General features: G+C 38.0%; 2 protein-coding genes across 3 annotated transcripts in view; one reads left to right on the top strand and one right to left on the bottom strand.

The window, feature by feature from the left end:
* Positions 1 to 25,184, bottom strand: part of LOC105223785 (beta-glucuronidase) — a 66,506-nt gene that overhangs the window by 40,769 nt on the left and 553 nt on the right. The window lies entirely within an intron of this gene.
* LOC125777355 (uncharacterized) lies at positions 1,219 to 25,183 on the top strand. Of its 2 annotated transcripts, XM_049452112.1 has the most exons (4): positions 1,219 to 4,043; positions 4,112 to 6,731; positions 6,879 to 10,319; positions 19,079 to 25,183. In XM_049452112.1, exon 4 carries the CDS (start codon positions 21,048 to 21,050, stop codon positions 22,491 to 22,493), a length of 1,446 nt encoding a protein of 481 aa, XP_049308069.1. In that variant the 5' UTR covers positions 1,219 to 4,043; positions 4,112 to 6,731; positions 6,879 to 10,319; positions 19,079 to 21,047; the 3' UTR covers positions 22,494 to 25,183. The 2 variants fall into 2 exon arrangements, with proteins under 2 accessions (XP_049308069.1, XP_049308068.1); XM_049452111.1 differs by having other exon boundaries at positions 1,219 to 6,731.

Here is a 25,184-nt window from a genome sequence, read left to right as displayed (position 1 = left end):
TTCGAACATTACTCCTATCGGCCAGCTTATCAAGCTCTTCGTGCTCACGCATTTCGGCCTCTTTCTTTTTCTGTCTACAAATGCGTCTCGCTTCCCTCTTCAGCTCTCGGTATCTATCCCATCCCGCACGTGTTGTGGTCGATCGTAACGTTGCGAGGTAGGCAGCCTGTTTTCTCTCCGCTGCGACACGGCACTCCTCGTTGTACCAGCTGTTCTTTTGCACTTTCCGAAAACCAATGGTTTCGGTTGCAGCTGTACGTAAGGAGTTTGAAATGCCGTCCCACAGTTCCCTTATACCGAGTTGTTGACCAGTGCTCTCAGAGAGCAAGAGTGCAAGCCGAGTAGAAAATCGTTCGGCTGTCTGTTGTGATTGCAGGTTCTCGACGTCGAACCTTCCTTGTGTTTGTTGGTGTGCGTTTTTTGCTGCACAGAGGCGGGTGCGAATTTTGGCTGCAACAATATAGTGGCCTGAGTCGATGTTAGGACCTCGGAGCGCACGCACATCTAAAACACTGGAGACGTGTCTTCCGTCTATCACAGTATGATCGATCTGGTTGGTAGTTTTTCGTCCGGAGGCAGCCAGGTAGCTTGATGTATCTTCTTATGCTGGAATCTAGTACTACAGATAACCATATTTCGGGCCCCGGCGAAGTCGATCAGCCTCAACCCATTTGGGGATGTTTCCTCCAAGCACTCATAAAAGGCATCTTTGGTCAAATCGTCCTTCTCTTCCGTCGGACGTGGGCGCAAATCAGCGATATGTTGAAGAACCTCGCTTTGATGCGGATTGTGGCTAGACGTTCATTCTCCGGAGTACTCGGCGACGGAGTCTCTCCATTTCCATTTTTGAACTGTATATGGAAATGCCTGAAGGAAACGACTCTATAGAGTTTGGTTGACATAGCTATAGTAGTTTCCGAGATATGTACAAAAAACTTAATATAAATACGTGTACCAAGTTTTATCATGATATCTCAAATTTCAGCTTGCACGGACGGACGGACGGACAGACATCCGGATTTCAACTCTACTCGTCACTCTGACACTTTGCTTTATATATATAACTCTATATCTGACTCTTTTAGTTTTAGGACTTACAAACAACCGTTATGTGAACAAAACTATAACACTCTACTTAGCAACTTTGTTGCGAGAGTATAAAAATAGGCGTTGCATCACCTAGGTTTATTTTACAAACATATATCCTAAGCTACAATAACAAAATTCGCTGCAGTGCGCAGTACAAAAATGGATGTAATTGGATTTAAACACACAATTTTACACCCAGGATGGTACAGGAGGGATTTATAGGAGCCCGTATAAAATTTGCACGACTGACGTCCGTCATTATTTGCTTAATATATAATACTAGCTGACCCGGCGAACTTCGCCCCGCCCAATTTTTATTTTTTTTGGAAGTCATAGACTCGTATAACTTTACCACAAATAATATAAACTTCAAACAACGTATTTTCATTTAATGTTTTTAATGTTTGTAGCGCCATCTACTGTAACATACCGCACTCAATACCGCTGTTAGCGCCACCAACTGGTGGATAGCTCTTTGCTAATAATAAACAAATAATTTGCAATAAATAAATAATGCGACTATAAGGAGAATTATAAACTATCCTATCTTTCAAGTTGGACCAAACTGCACACAGTGTTAAAAATTTCATTAAAATCGGTTCAGTAGTTTAGGAGTCCATCGCAAACAAACAATGTGACACGTGATTTTTATATATTAAGATTATAACCAACGCCTCGAAGTAAGTCTTTGGCATTCATCTTTGCAAGCTGTAAGGGTATAAAATGTTCGGTTACACTCGAACTTGACCTCTCTTACCGTTTATCAATTTATTTTGTAATAAACAGTACCTGTATTTTGTTTTTATTCTCTTGCAACCAGCTGCTACAGAGTGTTATAATTTTTTTCACCTAACGGTTGCACGAATCATCTAAAACTAATCGAGATAGGTATAGGGTTATGCATATATGTATATATAAATGATCAGGATGACGGGAAAAGTTGAAATCCGGTTGACTGTCTGACTGCCCGTCCGTCCGTGCAAGCTGTAACTTTAGTAAAAAATGAGATATCTCGATGAAACTTGGTATGTGAGTTCATCAGTACAAAAAAAAAAATTCAAATTCGTAGATGGGTTTAATCGGTAAGTAACTAAGATATAAAGTTGTAATTTGGTACAGAGGATCGCTGTAGGAAGGGGCATCTGTCGGCAAAATTTTTCGGAAAAGTGGGCAATGCCCAACAGCTAGAACAACCAAATTTGCTGAGTACAAATTTATAAGAACTTCTATCGACTTCTACCTAACCCCGCTTGCTCCCCATATAACGGTACTGATAAAAACTACTAAAAGCACGATAAATCAATAACTAAATACAACAGAGTCATTAAGTTGTACAACCGGGATGGTATGAGAGAGCTCTATCGAAGCCGGTGTGAAAATGGGGCGTTGGGCGTGACACCGCCCACTTTTTGGTGAAATCCCATACGAGTATCTCGGTACGCCACCAACTACAAAATTTAGTACGTGGCATCCTTCTTACATTCTTATTCTACTTTTCACAAATTAAGAAACAATTAATATAACGAGATAAAACTCTACACGAATAATTTCTTTAGTGTGTGCCACCTTATGGCTATAAATTGTTTAAAACTAATAAAAACCGTTCAAAAACCGAATATTTAGACTATGACACCCAGAGTTGACGTTTGATCAAAAATATCTGTCAATGTGAAATTAAGGGATAATCCTTCTCTTATAATAGTATGTCTGTACGGCAAAAATGGGTTAAATTGTACCAAATCTTCCCTTAGCCCCCATACTCGTATACCTAATAGAACTATTGATATGTGAGTTATCTCAATGAAAATAATAGAGCATGTTTTATTTATAACAGTGTATCTTTGTGTCTAAAGTAGATAATTTTGATTTTGTTAAAATAGAGTAGATTTGAGGAATTTTAAAGTATTTCCCTGGCTTTGATTCTTGAAAGTTGCAAAAGTATAAAATGTTCGGTTGCACTCGAACTTAGCCCTTCCTTACTTTTTAAATTATTATTTCATTTCACATTTTTACTTTCAATCATCACGTTTACGCTGTGGGAGATGCGACAATGAGTCGCATCATAACAGATAGAAGAACACAAAATCACTCCTAATTAAAACGAAGATGGCTTGCGAATCAGCACCAATTATTATTTATAAATGGTTTTCTCAATAAAACTTTGGCCCATTTGGAGCATTTTCCGTGTGCATAGCACATCTGTTTTCTCCCAACATTTTCATCAGCTTAATGTAAATTAAAACCAATGTCTTATTAGAAAATCACATAATTATATTTGTTCGCCTAGTCGTTCTGCAACGGGACCAGTTAAGAAATAATTGGTAACTTTTTACATAAGCCGAATATTTGAGTACTGTAGAAAAAAATACATTTAAATAATTTGTATGCAAATACAAATGTTAAATTCTTTCGTTTAACCCTTATGTGAGCTCCCAGTTTTAGCCACGTTAATGGGCACCCATGGTACCCGGGTACCCACTGCTATACTCGTATATAATAAAATACTTTCTAAGTTTGGAAGCGAATGAAATTCTGAAAAAAAATTTAATAATTCTTTTAAGAGAATATAACGAGTATTTTATCTGCGTTTGACTCTTGTCGCACATTTCGTTTTTCTGGAAGAGAAATCGGGATAGGGATTTCCCACGCTCTGCACGGCACGACGTGTTCGAAATGTTTGTAGTTGGGTTAGTATCGAAGAATAGACTTATTTCAGTGAGTGAGTGAGTGAGGCAGCTTGGCAACTGTGAATCAGTGAGAAGTGAACAGTTGATGAGGAATGTCGTGTAAAGCACGAAAAGTCGACTGCGCCGATGAGCATAGAGCGGCTTTGCGTTAGAATCGACATTATTAACTATTAATCGAACACTTTGTGGACTCAATCGAGCATTTATGAGAGATAATAATTGACAGTTCGTAATGGAACTTTATCTATCACGTTATTAATTCGGAAGGTGAGCATAATTTTGTCCAATAACATTTCGACTTTCACTGTACTTTTACTAATTGGTTACTAATTTAGATTGACTCGTTCTAAAAAGAAGGAATGTCTGGATAATTTACTCGGAGAAGAAGATAAGAGCTCAGAATATGAAGATGAGGATTGGCTTCCACGCTCTGCCACAGCGAATATTCCAGCAACAGATGCTGCCACTGCAACCGAGGCGTCCGAAAGGGGAGGAGGGGAGATGACCAATGGTCAGAAGACTATAGAAAATGCCGATGAATACGTTGCGAAAGGTAAAACTGTCTGGTATAAGAAGCCATCTGAAATTCGTCAAACTGCTTCTCACCAGGGTTGGGCATTTTTGCACTACCACTAATTTGCACTACCACTAAATATTTAGTGATAGTGAAAAACAAATTGCACTACCACTAAATCTTTAGTGATAGTGAAAAACAAATTGCACTACCACTAAACCTTTAGTGATAGTGAAAAACAAATTGCACTACCACTAAATATGGATCGTACCGTATTCGCCACTATTGTCTAATTCACATTCAAAACTCATGCCAATGTTTGATATTGTAGTTTGGTGAAATCGACTTTTCCGACTGTTGTGCGTTTCGCAGTTCATTTGGAGAATGGCTAAAGAGTGTTTTTCAACCCAGAGAATACAGTACAGCCAGCGGAAACACTTCCAACAACAAAATTTACATTGATGAGTTTTTTCTCCACTTGCGTCAGTGATTCGTTGTGAGAACATTGCTCTATTTGGAAATGCCTTGATATTATGCATGGAATGCATCGCCGAAGAAATAGGTACGCAGAAAGCAAGGCCAACCAATAGATTGACATCCAGACGATTGCTAATACCTTCGATTGCTATTAATAAATATACGTCGTTCAGTTTGATTTGAGTCATTGCGAAAACTTTTGGTGGTCATTTCGACATATCAGCCTTCAAATCCGAATACGAACAAAATTACAAAATTGCCGAAGACATTTTACATCGTATTCGATAAGAATTGGAATTAGGCAAATTTCGTTTCCAGTGGTTTGATATCAATTCCACCTGCCTTTTGTCAATTTACTTCAACGAAATGTGAACTCATCACGAATGTTTATGCTACATTTGCCAAATATCGTAACTACGATTGCATGAATGCGTGCCAGTTATACGTGGCGTGTTCCCGAGTTGGAAAACCATCTTCTCTACATTTACGCTCCGGAATAGAAACTAAAAAATGTTGTTTATCAAACTGCGTTACATTGAAAAAAATTTAGAAAAATCAAAAATAAAAGATTTTTAACACAACGTAAATTCAACTTTCCTTTCATTTCAAAACACATAATTTCACGCAGGACAACGTATGCGGGGTCAGCTAGTAATAAATATATTACTGGTGTTTCATTGAAGACCGTTCATCAAACAAGCAAATAATGCGGAATTATTTTAGCAAAATCGCGATCGAAAGCGTGCTCGGATTTTCGCTCATCCTTGTCACTGTTGCTGAACAAGAAATTGAGCCTCGCGACAGCTCTGGTAGGAAAAAAGTCACTGGTTCTTGTCACGTTTGTTACCAACTGACAATCAAAAGGCGAAGAAAAACTCGAAAAAGTTGTACTAATTGGAAAAGGACTGTGTGCGATGAACACTCTATATCGCAACTATGTAATATGTCCTGATTGTTCTGAATAATTAATGAAGACTTAATAAATTTATATTGCCAATTCATGTAATTATTTATTTATTATTAAAACATTTATCAGTATTGAATCTCATTTACAGATGATTGCGTGGTTTTTCATATAGTGGGTACCCGAGATTCCTAATTTCAAACATATTTTTCAACTTCATAAAATTTTTTTTTCAATTTTGAATACTGAAATAGCTTTGTTGGAAGTTAAATCGCAAGGATCCGGAAGCTCAGTTTGAAAACAAAATTTCACCGAATTACCAGCAGAAAAGTGTGGTGGTGGACACCCGGGTACCCGGGCAGTACATAGCATGTACTACAAACCAATATTTTAAGTAGATTGCGCCGGTACTTGATACGTTGCTTAACAGCTACTCATGGTTTCCTCTCAGTTAATTTCATGTGACTTATTGTGTTCACTGTGAAATTGTGAAAAAAAATAACTTATTTGTTTTCTAACATTTCAATTGGAAACCATCAAATCAATCACGTGTATTGTGCAAATTTTTATTAAATTTCATTTGTCTTTAAGGTGGTAAGTTGAACTGTGTAAATTATATGGATCGTGCATTTGAGGTTAAATTCACCACTCTGTCCATAGTCCAAAATGCCTTGAAGACGACGTGTGACATCGGCCGCCGCTCAAGACATGCAAGCCAGCAACAAGTGTATTCACAGAACTTAAGCGAAGAAAGACAAAATATAATAAGAAAAAATGCCCGATTGAGACAACGCGTGAGGACACGAGGATCATTGGCATTGGCCGATATTGCAATGCGTTGAAGTTCAAAAGAGAAACCACTGGACTGTGCTGCGCTAGTGGAAAAGTCAAACTGGATCCATTACTTGCACCACCACAGCCACTGAAACCATTGTTCGATGGAAGTGATCCCGATTCCAGCCATTTTCTTCAACACATCCTTGAATACAATAACTGTTTTCGTACGACTTCCTTTGGAGCTAATATCATTCGAGAAGGCGGCTTCATGGCGACTTGCAAGGTAAAAGATACAACACACATAACCAATCACGCACACCAACACAATGAATTGCAACACATAACAACTACATATACACCATCACTACACCATCACACGATCAGAAAAATTACACCGTATTCTTCAACAAATGATTGTTTGCAATTACAGATAAAGGACAAATATGTATATATATCATTTGCATGGTTCAATGGTGCCAACACCAGATGAATCGCATCAATTTCTGCAAATATAGTTCATTTCGTTGATGGTGGATCAGCTGAATGTACGGTGCAATATACAGGGAAAATAACAGTTAAAGAGACGAATTATCGAACAGTTGCAAGCATTTTTTCACGCTAATAATGCTGTGGTTAATATGTTCAAAACAGCATTGGAACGAATGCCATCGGATACGCACAAATTTGTCATAAGAGCGGATTGTACCCCAACAGGTGAACATGTGTGAAGATTCAATACACCCACCCTTTTTGCTGCAATTATTGTTGGCGATCCAACTAAATCGTGAGACATTGTCGTTCATCCAATCATTTATTGACAAGGGCAAGACGGATACGACATCACGTTGAAGATGGTCGATCCAATTACAGGTACAATATTTACACACTAATTATTGCTATTATAAAAATAATAATCTAAATAAAAATCTAAGCGCAATGAATTACTATGCGTATCGTATGATGATTCGTATGCATTAGGAGAATTCCAGCAATTCGCTCTCGATATGTACATATGTCAAAGTCGAGACCGAACGTTTAGCGTTCATCCGATTCAATCAGGCAAAGCTACGATCTGAGGACTATATATACTTGCATGATGCTATTCATTCAGATGGTGATATTCATAATATTGGACGTATGACGATTCTCCCATCATCTTATATCGGAAGCCCACGCCACATGCACGAATACGCTCAAGAGGCTATGACGTACGTGTGAAATTATGGAACTCCGGATTTATTTATTACGTCCACATGCAATCCTAAATGGACGAAAATTGAACGTGAGTTGGAACCGGGACAAAAACCAGATGTGAAATGAAATATAATTTTTCCTTCTCAAATATAAAACAAAAAAAAATGTTCTTCATATTTTAATCAAAACGAAATGTTACTTAAAACGAAGCCATCTGATGGCGAAACGGAGTTCGCCGAGTTTGCTAGTATTAACTATAATAAAAAATACTTCCCAACATTTTCAAATTATAATTGAGTTGTGAACACTTTTTATACCTTGAACAGGGTATATTAAGTTTGTCACGAAGTTTGTAACACCCAGAAGGAAGGGTCGGAGACCCTATAAGGTGTATATGTATATGTATAAATGATCAGTATGTCGAGCTGAGTCGATTTAGCCACGTCCGTATGTTTGTCCGTCCGTCCGTCTGTCTGTATATATACGAACTAGTCCCTTAGTTTTTAAAATATCGTTTTGCAAACGTCATTTTCTCTTCAAGAAGCTGCTCATTTGTCGGAACTGCCGATACCGGACCACTATTACATATAGCTGCCATACAAACTGAACGATCGGAATCAAGTTCTTGTATGGAAAACTTTCACATTTCACAATGTACTTTCACAAAAGTTGGCACAACAACAATGTAATCTCCGAAGAAATTGTTCATATCGGATTACTATAGCATATAGCTGCCATACAAACTGAATGATCGGGATCAAATGCTTGCATGGGGAACTTCCTCATTTGACGATATATCTTCACGAAATTTGGTATGAGTTATTGTTTATAGAAATATTGTAATATCAGAAGAAATTGTTCAGATCGGATTACTATAGCATATAGCTGCCTTACAAACCGAACGATCGGAATAAAGGGCTTGTATGGCAAACTTTCGCATTTGACGTGGTTTCTTCACGAAATTTGGCATGGATTACTGCTTAAGGTAACAATATAATCTCCAAAAAAATTGTTCAGAACGAATTACTATAGCATATAGCTTCCATACAAACTGAACACATAGTTACTAACAGAAATGCACAGGTGACGGGTATTTGGCTTCGGTGCAACCGAAGTTAACGTTTTTTCTTGTTCTATATATAATATGTGATTTATATGTAATATACACAAATAAGTAGAAACCTGTCTAAAGCAATACCTCTGGTCGAGAAAATATTGAATTGATTATTTCATTGCCTAATATTATCATATAATATTACTTATTTGTTTATTAAATTTAAATAAGAAGTTTATACTCTATACTTTACACTTTGTTACGTAATATTATTGTTAAGAATTAGGTGAATTGGTGCGATATGGCATCAACGAAATACCACGACGTCAATGTTGAAATAAATGAAGGATAGAGATGTAATGAGTAGTAATGAGTAGCAATGTTTTAGTATTAATTTGGATTCGGTCAAATAGACATCGTTGGGTTTTCTAGCTTTCCCAACGTTAAAAAAAATCATGTGTTTTATTCAAACAGTTCCTCTTAAGAGAAACATTTGGTCCATGTCGAGCCGGATTTGTGATCGGCCTCGATATAAAGAGGAGATAAGATTAAAATACTTAAATATGTACGTATGTATCCAAGGCGAATTTAAGAATTCGCACTGTATGTATGAACCTGTGTTAAAGAGGTGAACTTTCAGGTAAAGAATTTAAACCTATCATCCAGATAGAGTGCACACTATTTGTACTACTTTGCATATGTATATATACATGCGAATATGAGAAACAGAGTGAAACTGTATTTATTTGTTGCGAATAGTCAGTGAAATGGCAACACTTATGTACGCATGCTCTGTGGAATGTGTTCGCGTGCGTGGTAAAAAATTGAGCTAAGTTTGTATTTTGCTTGCTGTGGCAAAGCGAAAATATACATACATAAGTACATGGAGCATTGCAACTCGGAGTTAATTCGGTTTCGTTGTCAACTTTGAGAATAGCAGTCGTAGAAAATGCGAGAATTTTGCGAGAAGAGTATCCCTTAATAAAGGAAAGGTGAAAAGAGATGAGAATAGAATTCTATAGAATTTGTGAGAGAATTATATGAGAAGAAGAGGAGTAGAATATAGCAACATGTGAATATGTATATGTACATATGGATGTGCATATGCTATGGATTACAGTCCACTAGATGGTATTTCTTTTTGTTAAGTTATATGTGCATGCGCTTGAGTATACATGCCACACATGCATATGTATGTGCACATGTAGTGGCAGTCAAAGTGGCTAAAAGAAAACAAGAGAGCGAATGTTCTGGAATTGGAACTTATTCTATATTTCTTGCTTATAAGATGGAGTGAAAAGGTAAAAGATTGAAAGAGTAGCAGAAGCATCGTGATACGTATATATGTATATATACATATGTAGATACTGGCGTCGCCTACGTAGTTTGACGATGAAATTATTTGTTAAAATGTAGAAAGGACAGTTGGTGACAAGAAGCACAAGGTGAATATAAGTTAACACAGTGGTTCACACCCTCAGCTAATTCCCACCGTTGGTCAATAGCTGGAAACTTTAAACCACCCAATTGCTGACACTGCATCAGCAATATCAGTTAGTGACTCCACACGCGCGTCCGTTCAATTGCTGACGCCGCAACTGTTGGCAACGTGACCAGGTACAGGTTTAGGTTTAATTTAGACTTAAGAAATAATTTGTAATTAATTTTTAGACAGCAATTAATAAAGAAAGACTGCGGACGCGAGTCCGCTAGTTTTTAAAAATTAAACCAATAAAATAAAAATTTAACTGGCGCCCGAGCAGGGACCAGCTTAGATTCGCGCCGTAAAGTGTCAAAGTGTTGTTTCACCGTGTCCTTAAAAATTTAAAATTGAACATTGTGATACCGCGTCGACACTTAAATATAGACAATCGCCTGTACAACAGCCGCGTCAAAAAAAAAGTGTCGTAGTGTTTGGCCAGACGCCTGCAAAGCAGCTGCAGTGCCAGTACATATGTTTCAGTGCCACAAGTGAACACACAAAGACAGTACGCCCGTATAACAGCCCGTAAAGAAAAACGGCCAAGTGAAAACGGAAGCGAACTAACTGGTCCCGAACCAAAACACAGCGAAACACAGCGTTGGAATCCTGTAGGAAGTGAACGCACCCTCGATACGTGCGCACCATGGGAACCCCAGTAAGCAGAAGGCCAAAAAGGAACACCTCCCCGTCGCCACGAGGATACTTGTAAGAATAAATAATTAATATTTTAAGAAAAATTAAAATTATATTAGATAGCCATATAATAAGTGTAACTTTTAAGGATAATTAAAAACTAACAAAATTTACTAACCCATTTAAAATCAGGCTCGTACAGCCAATAACCTAAAACAATCCAGGCTGCGATTCACCACCTTCGGGGGGACCCTCCAGAGGAATATAAAAAACATAACATAGGCTTGTACAGCCAATAAAAGGACAAATAAACATGAACCGCGATTCTCCACCTAACGGGGGACCCTCCGGTTCAATATAACATTACATCCTACTCTGCGATTCACCACCAAAGGGACCCTCCAGAGAAAAAGGATAATTAACAAACAAAAACACTATTAACAATAAAATTAGTTAGCTATAAAATTCAAATATCCCAAAACTTAAAAGAATTTCTAAAATGATTAGGCCCAGTATACTAAATAAGCCTGCAATCCCTCCTCCTGCTCCTAATCAAGGATCAGTGAACGCAAACCCAAACCCAACTCCCGCCAATAATTCTCAACCGAATGCTGAACTGACAACACTAATTACCACAATTGTAGGTCAGGTACTCAGGAATGAGGGCCGACAACATTTACAACATGTTCTCAACCCTAATTTTGACTTACTTAATGCGACAGACGAAACTATCAACCCAGAATATAGAGGACAGTTATCAGGCCTAGATAAAATACCAGACATAGTTAGAAGGTTAAGGGAATTTAACGGCAACCAAGGAGAATTTAGCTCTTGGAAAAAAAGTGTAGATCGGGTTTTAAAAATCTACGAATCCGAAAAGGGAACGCCTACATATTTCGTAATACTTTCTGTTATCCGCAATAAAATAACTGGCAATGCTGATGTCGCCCTTGAGTCCTATAACACCCCACTGGAATGGAAAGCAATATCTAGATGCTTGACGTTACATTACGCAGATAAAAGAGATATTACGACCCTTGAATGTCAGCTTACATCAATTGTGCAAGGCAACAGTACTATCCAGCAGTTCTACCAAAATGTTTATACACACCTTTCGCTTATTCTAAACAAACTTTCGAGTTTGGAGATGAGCCAGGAGTCACTAAGTCTGTTAGTTCAAACTTACAGGCATAAAGCCTTGGACACGTTTATCAGGGGATTAAAAGGTGACCTTCCTAGACTTTTAGGAATGAAAGAACCTGAAGATCTGCCTCAAGCACTTCATTTGTGCCTAAAACTAGAAATCCAAGGCTACAGGACTCAATACGCATATAACAACCAAGGTGCTGTACGTAAACCGAATACCCATAACTTACCACCAAGGAAACCAATTGCTTCCAACCAACCATTCTACCCTCAATTAGCATACATTCCCAGACCGCAGAATCCTTTTAGAAACTCGATGCCACCCCAATACCAACGCCCCCAACATGATTATCAAAATTTTCAGCTTAGCAGACCACCGTTTCAGGTCACCAATAAGCCCCCACCTCCAGAGCCCATGGATGTTGATCACACCATACACTCAAGAGCAGTTAACTACATAAATAGACCACATTTCAATAAACCACCCATAAAAAGACCATCTAACTTTTCAACACAAATACCTCTCAAACATCAAAGAAACTTCCATATAGAAACAGGTAATTAACATGAACAGTACCCACAAGACCCATACTACGCAGAAGAACAGGAGTACTCACAAGACCAGTACTGCCAACAAACCGGGACTCACACCTTACAAGAATACGAAACAGCTTTGAATATGGAAGAAAACGGACAATCATTCCAATACGACAACCCAAAACCAGGAAATGATACTCATGAACATATCGATATCCATTTTTTAGGATGAATAGTTCTTCGTTGCCATATGTTGAATGTAAAACGAAGAACGGAAAAATTTTAAAAATGTTAATCGATACTGGATCAAGCAAAAACTATATTCAACCCTGTCACGTTTTAAGGCAAATACCTAACGAACAACCATTTTTTGCAAACTCTATAGCAGGACAAATACAAGTAACTCACCATACAGTTATAAATTTATTTGGAAAAGATGACACAAATTTAAAATTTTTTATACTTCCTACTCTGAAGTCCTTTGACGGTATAATTGGTAATGATAGCCTCAAAGAACTTTACACAACCATAAATATTCACGATGACACCCTTACATTTGGCAATGGCATAAAAGTCAGAATAAAACAACAAATTTCCCCATCGGTCAACAATATTGTCATTAGGACTGGACATATGACAACAACACAGAAGGAAAACATTAATAAACTTACTAACAAATACCCTCATTTATTCGTTGAACCAGATGAAAGTCTTACCTATACTACTACCGTACTAGGAGAAATCAGGACTTCTTCAGATACTCCAGTATATACAAAATACTATCCCTACCCACTAGCGATGAGAGATTTTGTAACTAAAGAAATAGAAGATCTACTTAAAAACGGAATTGTCAGACCATCTCGTTCTCCTTATAACTCACCTGTTTGGGTTGTACCTAAAAAACTAGATGCCTCAGGACAAAAGAAATATAGGCTTGTAATTGATTACAGAAAATTAAATACATTGACAATAGCAGATAGATACCCCATCCCGGAAATAAATGAAGTAATTTCACAACTTGGAAACAACAAATATTTTTCTGTTCTTGATCTAAAGAGTGACTTCCACCAGATTCCCTTGAAGGAATCGGGCATTGAGAAGACAGCTTTTTCGATTAATAATGACAAATATGAGTTCACTCGACTTCCGTTTGGACTTAAAAACGCACCCGCTATTTTCCAACGAGCGCTAGACGATATACTAAAGGAGCACATAGGCAAAATATGTTATGTCTACATAGATCACATAATAGTATTTGGCAAAGATGAGCAAGATCACCTTCATAATGTCGAAACAATATTCCATACGCTACAAAATGCAAACATGAAGGTCCAATTAGACAAGTGCGAGTTTTTCCGCAAGGAAGTCGAATTTCTAGGCTTCATCATTTCACCCACAGGAATAAAAACCAATCCCGCCAAAGTAAAGGCAATCCAAGAATTTCCGTGCCCAAAAACACTGAAAGACTTGAGGTCTTTCCTTGGCCTATCAGGCTATTACCGACGCTTCATCAGAGATTACGCCAAGTTAGCGAAACCTCTGACCTCGCTTTTAAGGGGGGAAGATGGACGCGTGTCCAAAACCGCCTCCAGTAAAAAGCCAATAGTGTTTGATAAATACGCCTTAGAATCCTTCAGCAAAATTAAATCTTCCCTAATATCAAAAGAAGTTATCCTATCATATCCAGATTTCACACAAGAATTTCATCTTACTACCGACGCATCCAACTATGCCATAGGAGCCGTCCTCGAGCAAGCAGGTAAACCTATCACCTTTATATCCCGATCATTAAACAAAACCGAAGAGAGCTATGCCGCAAACGAAAAAGAAATGCTGGCTATTATTTGGGCTCTTACATCACTCCGAAACTATTTATACGGATCAGCGAAAGTTGTAATCTTCACAGATCATCAACCACTCACCTTTGCGTTGAGCAACAAAAACCACAACGGCAAAATGAAGAGATGGAAGTGTATCCTTGAGGAATACAACTACGAAATGAAGTATAAGCCAGGAAGAACAAACGTCGTAGCAGATGCCTTATCGAGACCTCCACAGACTGACATTAATGTTCTTACAACCACTGAGCACAGTAACGACAGCTCTTCTCATCTCCTAATTCCAGCTACAGAAGCCCCTATTAATGCTTTTAAAAATCAACTCTTCCTATTATTTGGCAACGAGAACAGTTACACCTTTCAAATACCATTCCCTACTTTTCATAGACACATAATTACAAAACAAAACTATTCTACACAAGACATCATTGACATATTCAAACGGTACTTAGACCCAGCACTTATCAACGGACTACACACGACAGAAACTCTAATGGGCAAGATACAGGAAATATACCCACTTCACTTCAGTAACACTAAAATCCGCTATACGCAAACGTTTCTCAAAGATATCGCATCCGCAACCGAACAAGAGCAAATTATCATTCAGGAACATGAAAGAGCACATAGAAACAGTAGAGAGTATAAATCTCAAATTTTACGAAAATACTATTTTCCAAGTATGCATTCCAAAATTGAAAAAATCGCCAAACAGTGTTCTACCTGTCATGAACAGAAATATGACAGACATCCACCGAAACCCCAAATCCAAGAAACTCCTATTCCACAGGTCCCAGGAGAAATCGTCCACGTTGACATCTATTCCACACAGAAGAATCTCATCCTCACAGCTTTAGATAAATTTTCAAAGTATGCACAGGTTAAAATTATTTCATCAAGAGCAATAGAACATATAAAGGACCCAATAAGAGAATTAATGATTGCTTTCGGAATACCAAAACTCGTTGTAATAGACAATGAGAAATCACTAAATTCTGCTTCTATATCTACCCTTCTCAAAGACCAAATGTCTATAAATGTCTACACCACACCTCCTTACAGCAGCACCAGTAATGGACAAGTAGAAAGGTTTCACAGCACTCTTTCCGAAATAATGAGATGTATCAAAGCTAACTCCATAGGTATGCCATTTGAAGAATTATTATTTAAATCAGTTCAAGAATACAATTCATTCATTCACTCAACGACAAAAAACAAACCCGTAGACATATTTTTCTCGAACAGGATACGCTCTGACCCACAACAAATAGAAAAAGAATGACAAAAAATTATTACTCTTCTGAAGGAAAAACAAGAAAGAGATCTTTCATACCATAATAAAAATAGATCAGAACACAAGGACTATAGCCCAGGAGAAATTATTTATGTTAAAATAAATAACAGATTAGGATCAAAATTAACTTCAAAATACAAAAAAGAAACAGTTTCCGAAAATATGAGAACCACAGTTAAAACAGCATCAGGAAGAATAGTTCATAAAGGACTAATAAAAAATAACTAATATCTACTTTCAGGAAAAATGGACACCATTAGATGCATACTCCTCTTGACTACTATTACGACCAGTCTCGCTAGCATAGAGATTTTGGACTATACAAACTCTTACCTAGTGACGATAAATAACGGACTAGCTAAAATTCAGGACGGAACATTTAGACTAATCCATATAATTGACATCAACAAGTACGAACAACTTTTGACAGACATACAGGACCATATAACGGACAAAATCCCCAAAGACACTTTCCTTCGCCCAATCCTTAAACATGAAATAAATCAAACCCTTGAAATCCTCGATACACTTAAACCCACTAAAACATCTCGAATTAGAAAGTCAATGAACATGTTAGGCACCGCATGGAAATATCTGGCAGGATCACCAGACCATGACGACCTCGAAATCATTAATAAGAATCTTTTGAACCTAAACCAAAATAATAACAAACAAGTAATAATAAATGAACTATTTACTAACAGAATTAACAATATATCAAATGTAATGAATTTAATTTCAAATTCAATAAGAAAAGACGATAGTATAATAAATGAAATTGTAATTGATTTACAAAGTAAGATTAGGTTAATAAAAGAAGAATTAGTTAATATAAAGTATGCCATTCAATGGGCGAAAACAAATGTTTTAAATACATTATTACTAAATAAAGAAGAAATAAAAACTGCATTAGAAAAATTAAGAGAAGAACAAATGCCATTTAACAACGCAGAAGAAGCGTTAGAATTTTCAAAAATAAACGTACTAAGTAAAGAAATGTTAATAATTTATATGATAAAAATACCGCTTACAAATAGCGAAATATTTAGAAGAATAATTATAAGGCCAGTTAACCCTCTCATGCCCGACGTTGCCTATAGGCAACATTGTCTTTATGAGCGCATAAGTACCGCAATTTGAATTTTTTTAATGTGAGATCTTTTGCAAAAATGTCGGTGTATGTATTTTACATCATTTTAGTTCTCATGTTCGTTATAATTTTCGCGCGTGTTCATGCAGTAATCGATCTCCGTAGACGAAAATAAAAAAAAATAAATTTGGAAAAAAGTGCATATGGGAAAAGTTCCCAAAAACTTAAAAAACACTATTTCGTCACAAAGTAACATTGATAATATAAATAAAGAAAGGTAAGTGAGTAATTTACAAAAAAAGAAAGTGGAAAAAGTTATTTCGTTTCTATGCAATAATTTTGTAAAAGTTAAGTTGCCTATAGGCAACATCGGTCAATTGTGTGTAATAAAATTTTGCATATACTTGTTTACATACTAAGATGCGCCCAAAAGGTTTGACACAAGCTAATATTGAAGAGTTCGCTAATTTTGACTGGGACGAGTCTGAGGATGAGGAAATGGAAAGAGAAGAGGAGGAAGAAGGTGAAAATGTGGAAGAATTGATCGAAATAGCGTTACAAAACATTGAAAAAAATCAAGGGGTCGACGTTGGTTTGATCGAAGAATTACTTGGTACAGAAGAAATCGCAGAACAAAACGAAAATACTGAAACTGTACAAGAGGTGGTAGAGAAATTTGATTTAGCGACTTTGAAGTGGAGCAGCACAGAGCTATTAGAATGCGATGTCACTTGGAAAAGTGCATTATGCTGCAATCAGGTGAAACAACCTTTGCGGATGCGCTGTTGGAAAAAATCCGAGACGAAACGTATTTATATGCGTTGCAAAAAAAGGCACCGAATTGAAATGTACTGTGGAAGAAGTGAAAAAGTTTGTTGAATGCAAGTCAAACAGCAGTTGTACCAAGGAAAAGAGGACGCCCTTCACTTCTTGCAACAATGAGCTCAACTACTTCATCACCTATGTCATCGTCTCAGTCCCCGCCGGCTCCTTCAATGGCCTCTGAAGAAACCCCATCTAAAAGAGCGTATGTTGCAGAACCTTCAAGAGCAACGCGTTTCGATACGTCTAATCACTGGGTGCAATGGGGATCAAAAGGCAGATGCAGACTATGCCACACTGGATTTTCCAGATCTAAATGTAGCAAATGCAACGTTTATTTGTGCTGCAATCCACAAAAAAATTGCTTCGCATCATACCATGCATAATTTTTAATGTGTTTGTGTTCTATCATACACAATTTTCAATAAAAGAAGTCAATTAAAAAAAAAAAAAAAAAATTATTATACACTGTTGCCCAATGTTGCCTATAGGCAACATCCTGTAACTCCCAAACCAGGACACCTAGGACTATGAAATTTTGGTCAGTCCATACTCAAATCGCGATTAAAACTTATCTGTACTCAAATATTTTTTAGCCCCGCCCATTTTAATTCGGGCATGAGAGGGTTAAGAAGCCAAAAAACATTGCAATAAATATTAAATATAAAGAAATAATTAAAGGAAAAAATTCAATATATGGAGTTAAGAAACTATGTGAAAAATATAATAATGTAACAATTTGTGAAAAAAAAATGTTTAGTAGATTTAAGTGAAGATACATGTTTACCAAAAATAATAAATAGTTTAAATTCTACCTGCACCACAATCACGAGTCACGCTATTCCTACAATCGAAGAAATACAACCAGAAATACCACTATTAAACAATTTTAATGGTATAATAAATATAAACAGAACGCCTCAGATGACAAATGGGACACACGTTATTAAATTCTATAATGCTACGATAGAAGTCAAAAACCAGACATATAGAAATTTTGAAACAATACCTTTCGAAGCCATACCCACAGTCTTACAACTTACGCCAGACGAAAAGAATCACATCAAGCTTTTATCACTAGAAATGCTAAACGAATTGCACATCAACAACACCAGACGAATTGATTTCCTAAGAATCACAACGCTTTCTATTGGAACTCTTACAACAACAGTTATGGTAGTTTTTTCATGCATGTGCATTGCACTTTATAAACGTAGATCAATAAAGATTAAATATGTCGGAAAAGAAGTCACAATTGAAAACCCTCCAGTAAGTCCACCAAACGATAACATCAACAAGCCAACTTACGTAAACTTCAACGACTTGCCATTCTATTGATGATCGAGGACGATCATGCTTAAAGGGGGAAGAGTTAACACAGTGGTTCACACCGTCAGCTAATTCCCACCGTTGGTCAATAGCTGGAAACTTTAAACCACCCAATTGCTGACACTGCATCAGCAATATCAGTTAGTGACTCCACACGCGTGTCCGTTCAATTGCTGACGCCGCAACTGTTGGCAACGTGACCAGGTACAGGCTTAGGTTTAATTTAGACTTAAGAAATAATTTGTAATTAGTTTTTAGACAGCAATTAATAAAGAAAGACTGCGGACGCGAGTCCGCTAGTTTTTAAAAATTAAACCAATAAAATAAAAATTTAACTTATACAGAGAAGCTGGAAGTTTATTACGCACGTTTTGTAGATGCACACGAGATGCAGTTGGATCAGGACCGTGCACAAGTCAATGAACATGACGAGATCGCAGTTTTAGTGGAGTCGCGCTATTTTACAGCACAAGCCCTGTTGGCTGCTAAGGTTAAGGAGCTAACACCAATGCCGATTGTACTGGAGCAGCAACCTATGGCGGTGCAGGTAAACATGCCATACCAACAACATGACTTAAAAAATACTTGGTGTAATTTTGATGGCACATTAACGATGTGGCCTGGGTTCCGTGATCGGTTCTCTGCTGCCATACACGAAAATAGATATGTTTCACCAGCTTTCAAATTTTCTTACTTAAAAAAATCACTCGTTGGTGGAGCTGCACAAATGGCAGCTTACGGATGATAATTACATAGAGGCGTGGGGATCGCCACAAGCAGTTGTATGATCGCAAGTATCCGATTTGTCGTGAACATTTACGACAGTTTAATCGTCTACCAGTTATAGGAGGGGTACCGCGAGCGCATGAGCTTCAGCGAATGTCTAATGTGACACATAAGATGTTGCGGCAACTCCGAGCTCAAGGAGTCCCAGTCGAGTCTTGGGATATGATAATTGTTCATATGTTGCATGAAAGGTTAGATCCAGATACGAGTAGGCTGTGGGAACTACAACGAGATACAGAAACCCCAACTGTTAAACTGATGTTAGATTTCTTGGATCGTCAAGCAGCAGCTTTAGCTAATGTAACAGATGCACGTTATTCACGGTCACAAGACGTCAAGGTAGTTTTTAACAACGACCGAAGCACAGGTAGTAAACGGGAACGTGTAGCGAAAGGTGAAAACTTCCACCAAAGCAGGTCGTTAGGTAAAAGATCATTTCCATGCATTGGTTGTGGTGGCGATCATCCACTATGGACGTGCGATGACTTTATCGCACTCAATTTGAGATCTCGTGAAGAGTTTGTGAGAAGAACGATATCTGTCAGAATTGTTTTAAGAAGGGGCACGGAGCTGGTAATTTCTTTCAAAAAGGTGTTCTCGTTGTCCAGGGCAGACTAAACATAACAGCTTGCTTTGTCCGATGAGGGAGGTGGTAAAACAAGCACTAACGGTTAAGGTTGATGAACCTTATCGCAGGCGCAAGTTAAAAGGCAAATGTGGAGCAACAAGCACTAAACGGCGTCGTAGCGCAGAAATTGGATATGCTCATCCTGTGCAATCAAATATCGCAGAGGACCTTGTTGCCATTAATGAGGTGATCAAGATAGTCGACATGCAAATGAGAAATAAACTCAAATGTTGATTATTCTACGAGTTTTATTTTCAATTTAGATTCGAGGCCAGCCTTGTTGCCTACTATATCTGTAAGACTGGAAGCAAATGGTCATGTTTTCGGACCAGTTCGAGCGCTACTAGATTGCGACGCACAACCAAACTTTGTTGCTGGCAGTCTCAGTGACAGATGTCAGTTTCCAATCTTACCAACATCGCACAAGATGGTCGGTATAGAGGGGAAATCCTTTGGAGTCAATCGACGTACAGTGCTGAAGATAAGGCCATGGTTCCAATCAAATGGGTACATAGGAGGAGTTTTGGATTCTACCAAAGGAAAACAATTGGCAACCGATCCTACCTAATGCTGATTGTAAGTTGGAACCAGCGTCAGTTTCATTTTCTGTACCGCTTGCTGATCCGCATTATTGGAAACCTGGCATAGTGCAAGTGGTGCTCAATGTTAAGACCTTTGCAAAAATTTTAATAGCCGTACACTCACACAACTCTGATGGAATGGTATATCTTGAGACACATTTAGGTATGGTTGTATGTGGATCGCATGAAAGACAAAGCAGTATCGAAACTGGGAATTCGATGTAATATATATGTTGTACAAGCATTGAGGAATTGGGTGAGTTGGTCAGGCGATTCTGGCAGCTTGATCAAGTGGCTACATTTTATAAGCGGACTGAAGAAGAAGAAAGCGTTGAGAAAATATTTGCTGAGGTTTGTCGTTTCAATCCCGTTAAGAGAAAATATTGGCGATATTGGAGCTTCAAGAGAGATAGCGTTGCGGCGATTTATGTTTTTAGAGAAAAGATTAGACAAGAATCCGGAGCTTAAGAAGCAATATGTCGACTTTATGAGGGAGTATGAGACGTCGGGGCATATGGAACTAGTATCGAGGGCCGCTAAACCAGGTGATTTAGTGTATCATATTCCACATCACTGTGTCACAAAAAAGTTCAGGATGGTGTTCGATGCTAGCTGCCGTACATATAAGGGTATCTCTCTCAATGAAGTGCAAATGCTTGGTGAAAAGTTACAGAGGGATCTAGCGGAGATAGTCTTGAGATTTCGTAGGCATAAAATTGGCATCATAGGCGACATACAAAAGATGTTCCGGCAAGTGCGTACAGTCCAAAATCAATGGGACTTGCAACGGATTTTTTGGAGGCTGAAGGTTGTTACATATGGTATGACATCATCAGCGTTTAATGCTGTTCGCGCAGTAATACAGTGCGCCAGAGATGCAGCAAAAGACTTCCCAGATGCCTCTAAAGTAATTGAAAATGATTTGTACATGGATGACTGCGCATCTGGATCCAGAAGTGAAAGCGAAGCGATAAAATTGGCAAAAGATATTGATCATGTTCTGAAAGGTGGTGGTTTCGAAATGAAGAAGTGGAAGTCAAATTCAAAAAAGCTTATCGAGCAAATGAGGTTAGGAGAAGAAGAAGCGTCCTTCATGTTTGTGGACGACGAGAAAGCATCGGTCTTAGGGCTGAAATGGAAAGTCAATCAGGATCAGTTTAAGATTGTGGTCAAGATTCCAGAACTAGAAGGTGTGATCACCAAGAGAAAGATATTAGGCTGTGTAGCTCAGCTTTATGATCCAAATGGTTTCATTTCCCCGGTTACTATTTTTGGCAAAATACTTATACAAGACCTGTGGCGCATCGGTTTAGATTGGGACGAGCCTGTACCTGAGGAGATAGGGACAAGGTTTAAAAACCATTGGCAGGAAATCAGGCTTCTGGAAAATTTCGCGCTCGACAGATGGATCGGTACAGATACAGATGAGAAAACTGAAATACACGGATTTTCCGATGCGTCAACGACGGCATATGGTGCTGTGATCTATATTCGAAAGGCGCAAGGAGATGGACAGGTCAAAATTACATTGCTTGTATCCAAAACCCGTGTTGCGCCAATGAAAACCGTTACGGTACCAAGACTTGAGTTAGCGGCTGCAGAATTGTTATCACGCAATGGAATTTACTGAAGTTGACTACACCTTGTGGACAGACTCGCAAGTGGTGCTACATTGGATAAAAAAGATACCACGCAACCTGAAGACGTTTGTGGTAAATCGGGTATCATCGATACGGACAAATACTGATGTGAAGAAATGGAGATATGTCAATACTAAAGATAATCTAGCTGATTTACTAAGGCGTGGGATGAATCCCTCTGAGATTGTACACGAAGACTTATGGGTGCAAGGTCCGAACTGATTGTCGCTAGCTCCAGAAAAGTGGCCACAGTGTGTGTTTCTGCCAAACACAGTGGGGGAAGCTGAAGTTGAATTCAGAGCCTTTGCGGTTACAGATTTCAAGGAATCAATCCACATTACAATGCGTACAGATAGGAATAGAGTTGCGTTAATTGAATATGTCGACAAATTACAAAGAGCGTTAGATATCGTGGCGTATTTGTTCAAATTCATATCAAATGTAAAAGTCCGCTTAGCAGTTAGGCGATCAAAAAGAAGAGAAAAGTTACATTTAGTGCCGGATAATGAGCACAGAACACAAGGAATGAAATTTCTGTTGAGACAAGAACAAGAGCAATATTACAACAAAGAAATTACGAATTTGGAAGTTGGTCGACGAATTCCAGAGAAAAGTAAGATTGAGTCTTTGAAACCTGTGATGATGAACGGACTACTCAGAGTGCATGGTTGATTAAAAAACTCAAATTTAGAAGAAAGTATGCGACACCCAGTGATAGTTCCGGATGGTTCACGATTAGCGTGGCTAATAAAGGATCACGCACATAGCGAAACGAAACACGGTGGGGTTCAAATTATGATGCAGTTTATTAGTCAGAACTACTGGATTCCGCGCCTACGTAGTGCACTTAGGAAATACCTGCACAGATGTGTTATCTGCGTGCGACATATCATCGTACTGAGGTTCAAATGATGGCAGACTTACCCCCTGATCGAGTAAGAGCAGGAAGCCTTTTTTGCACACAGGTGTGGATTATGCTGGGCCGATGGAGATTAAGATGATTGACAGGGATGAAAATCAGCTTATAAAACAGGTGTGGATTGCGGTTTTTGTATGTTTCAAAACAAGAGCAGTTCACCTAGATGTGGGGACAGACTTAACGTCAGTGGCATTCATTGCCTGTTATGAACGATTTATTGCACGGCGCAGTCGAAGTGAAAGCGATATGGTACAGCGTTTGTAGGTGCAGCTAGAGAAATACGTAAAGCAACGGAGGTATGGTACCAAAAGGAACTATTTCAGCATCTGAGTGGGAAAGGAACGGAATGGCGGTTTATGACCCCTGCAGCGCCCCATCAAGGTGGCATTTATGTGGCGGCAGTAAAGTCCATGAAGTATCATTTTATTCGAACCATTGGTATTCGAGTCCTCTCTTTTGAGCAACTATCAACTTTACTTACTCAAATCGAAGCGATACAGAGAGATAGGCTATTATCAAGACGTTTTGGGTCAGATGGCAGAACGAATATTTGACTACACTGCAACAGCGCAAGAAGTGGCGACGAGAATCCGAACGAGTGCGATTGGGGCAGCTAGTGCTGATTAAATGTGAAAATTTCCCACCTGCACAATGGGCAATAGGCCGTATAATAGAACTTTGTCCAAGTAGGGATGGTGCGTCGGTGGCAATTCAAACTGCGACGAATATCTTGCGCAGGTCAGTCCAGAAGATATGTATCCTGCCTATAGACACAGAAGGTAAATAGAATTTGAGACCAGACCAGGGAGTTATTGTTACCGGTTATCTTTGAAAAACTTATGGTTTTTCGGTGGGGCTGTTAAGAATTAGGTGAATTGGTGCGATATGGCATCAACGAAATACCACGACGTCAATGTTGAAATGTTGAAGGATAGAGATGTAATGAGTAGTAATGAGTAGCAATGTTTTAGTATTAATTTGGATTCGGTCAAATAAACATCGTTGGGTTTTCTAGCTTTCCCAACGTTAAAAAAAAATCATGTGTTTTATTCAAACAGTTCCTCTTAAGAGAAACAATTATAATATAATATTATTAACATTTGAGTTTTGGTTATAAAGTGGTTTTATTTTGATTATCATGCACTCATATTAAAACATATTGTAATTTGAGTTTTCGTTATAAAATAGTTTAATATTGGTTATTATATCTGCCAGCGATTGTCATTTCTTTTGATGATACGTTGTTTTGTGATTTAGGTGACTAAATATATAATATTGTTATATAATATTACCTATTTGTTTATTAAATTTAAAAAAGAAAATATCGATATGCATGAACAAAGGAATTTTCGCGAAAAAGAGGAATTTCAGCGAACTGCCTAGTTATCGTATGGCAGCGCTGCATTTCGTCGTAATTGTTGGCACATAAATGTTCTCCATTACGATTGTAAGATGTAATTTTTAAAATAAAGATTTATTACGTAAAAAACATGCAAAAAGTGTAAAATATGGATTTACTTATATGTTTATAGTTTAATTTAATTAATTTGAAGTGAAAAATGTGCTAGAGTGTGCAAAACGTGGTAAAATAGAATGCCGAAATGTTCGAATTTAGGGAATTTTTAAACTTTAAAGTCGAAAATATCGTAAGCTAAGTGTTTGCGGTACCTATAACTCTGTACATTTTTTAATCAGGAGGACTTTATCTTTCTAATGGTACCTTCAGATCGCGGCGCCAAAGAAATCGGAATTGTGCCTATAA

The sequence above is a fragment of the Bactrocera dorsalis genome, chromosome 3, assembly GCF_023373825.1.
Source record: "Bactrocera dorsalis isolate Fly_Bdor chromosome 3, ASM2337382v1, whole genome shotgun sequence".
In the NCBI taxonomy this organism is placed as follows: domain Eukaryota; kingdom Metazoa; phylum Arthropoda; class Insecta; order Diptera; family Tephritidae; genus Bactrocera; species Bactrocera dorsalis.
Note: the sequence above shows the minus strand (reverse complement) of the source record. Positions and strands in the feature narration are given on the sequence as shown.

Coding starts and splice junctions, on each gene's coding strand:
- LOC125777355 (XM_049452112.1), top strand. CDS start 21,048: ATGAAAGACAAAGCAGTATCGAAACTGGGAATTCGATGTAATATATAT.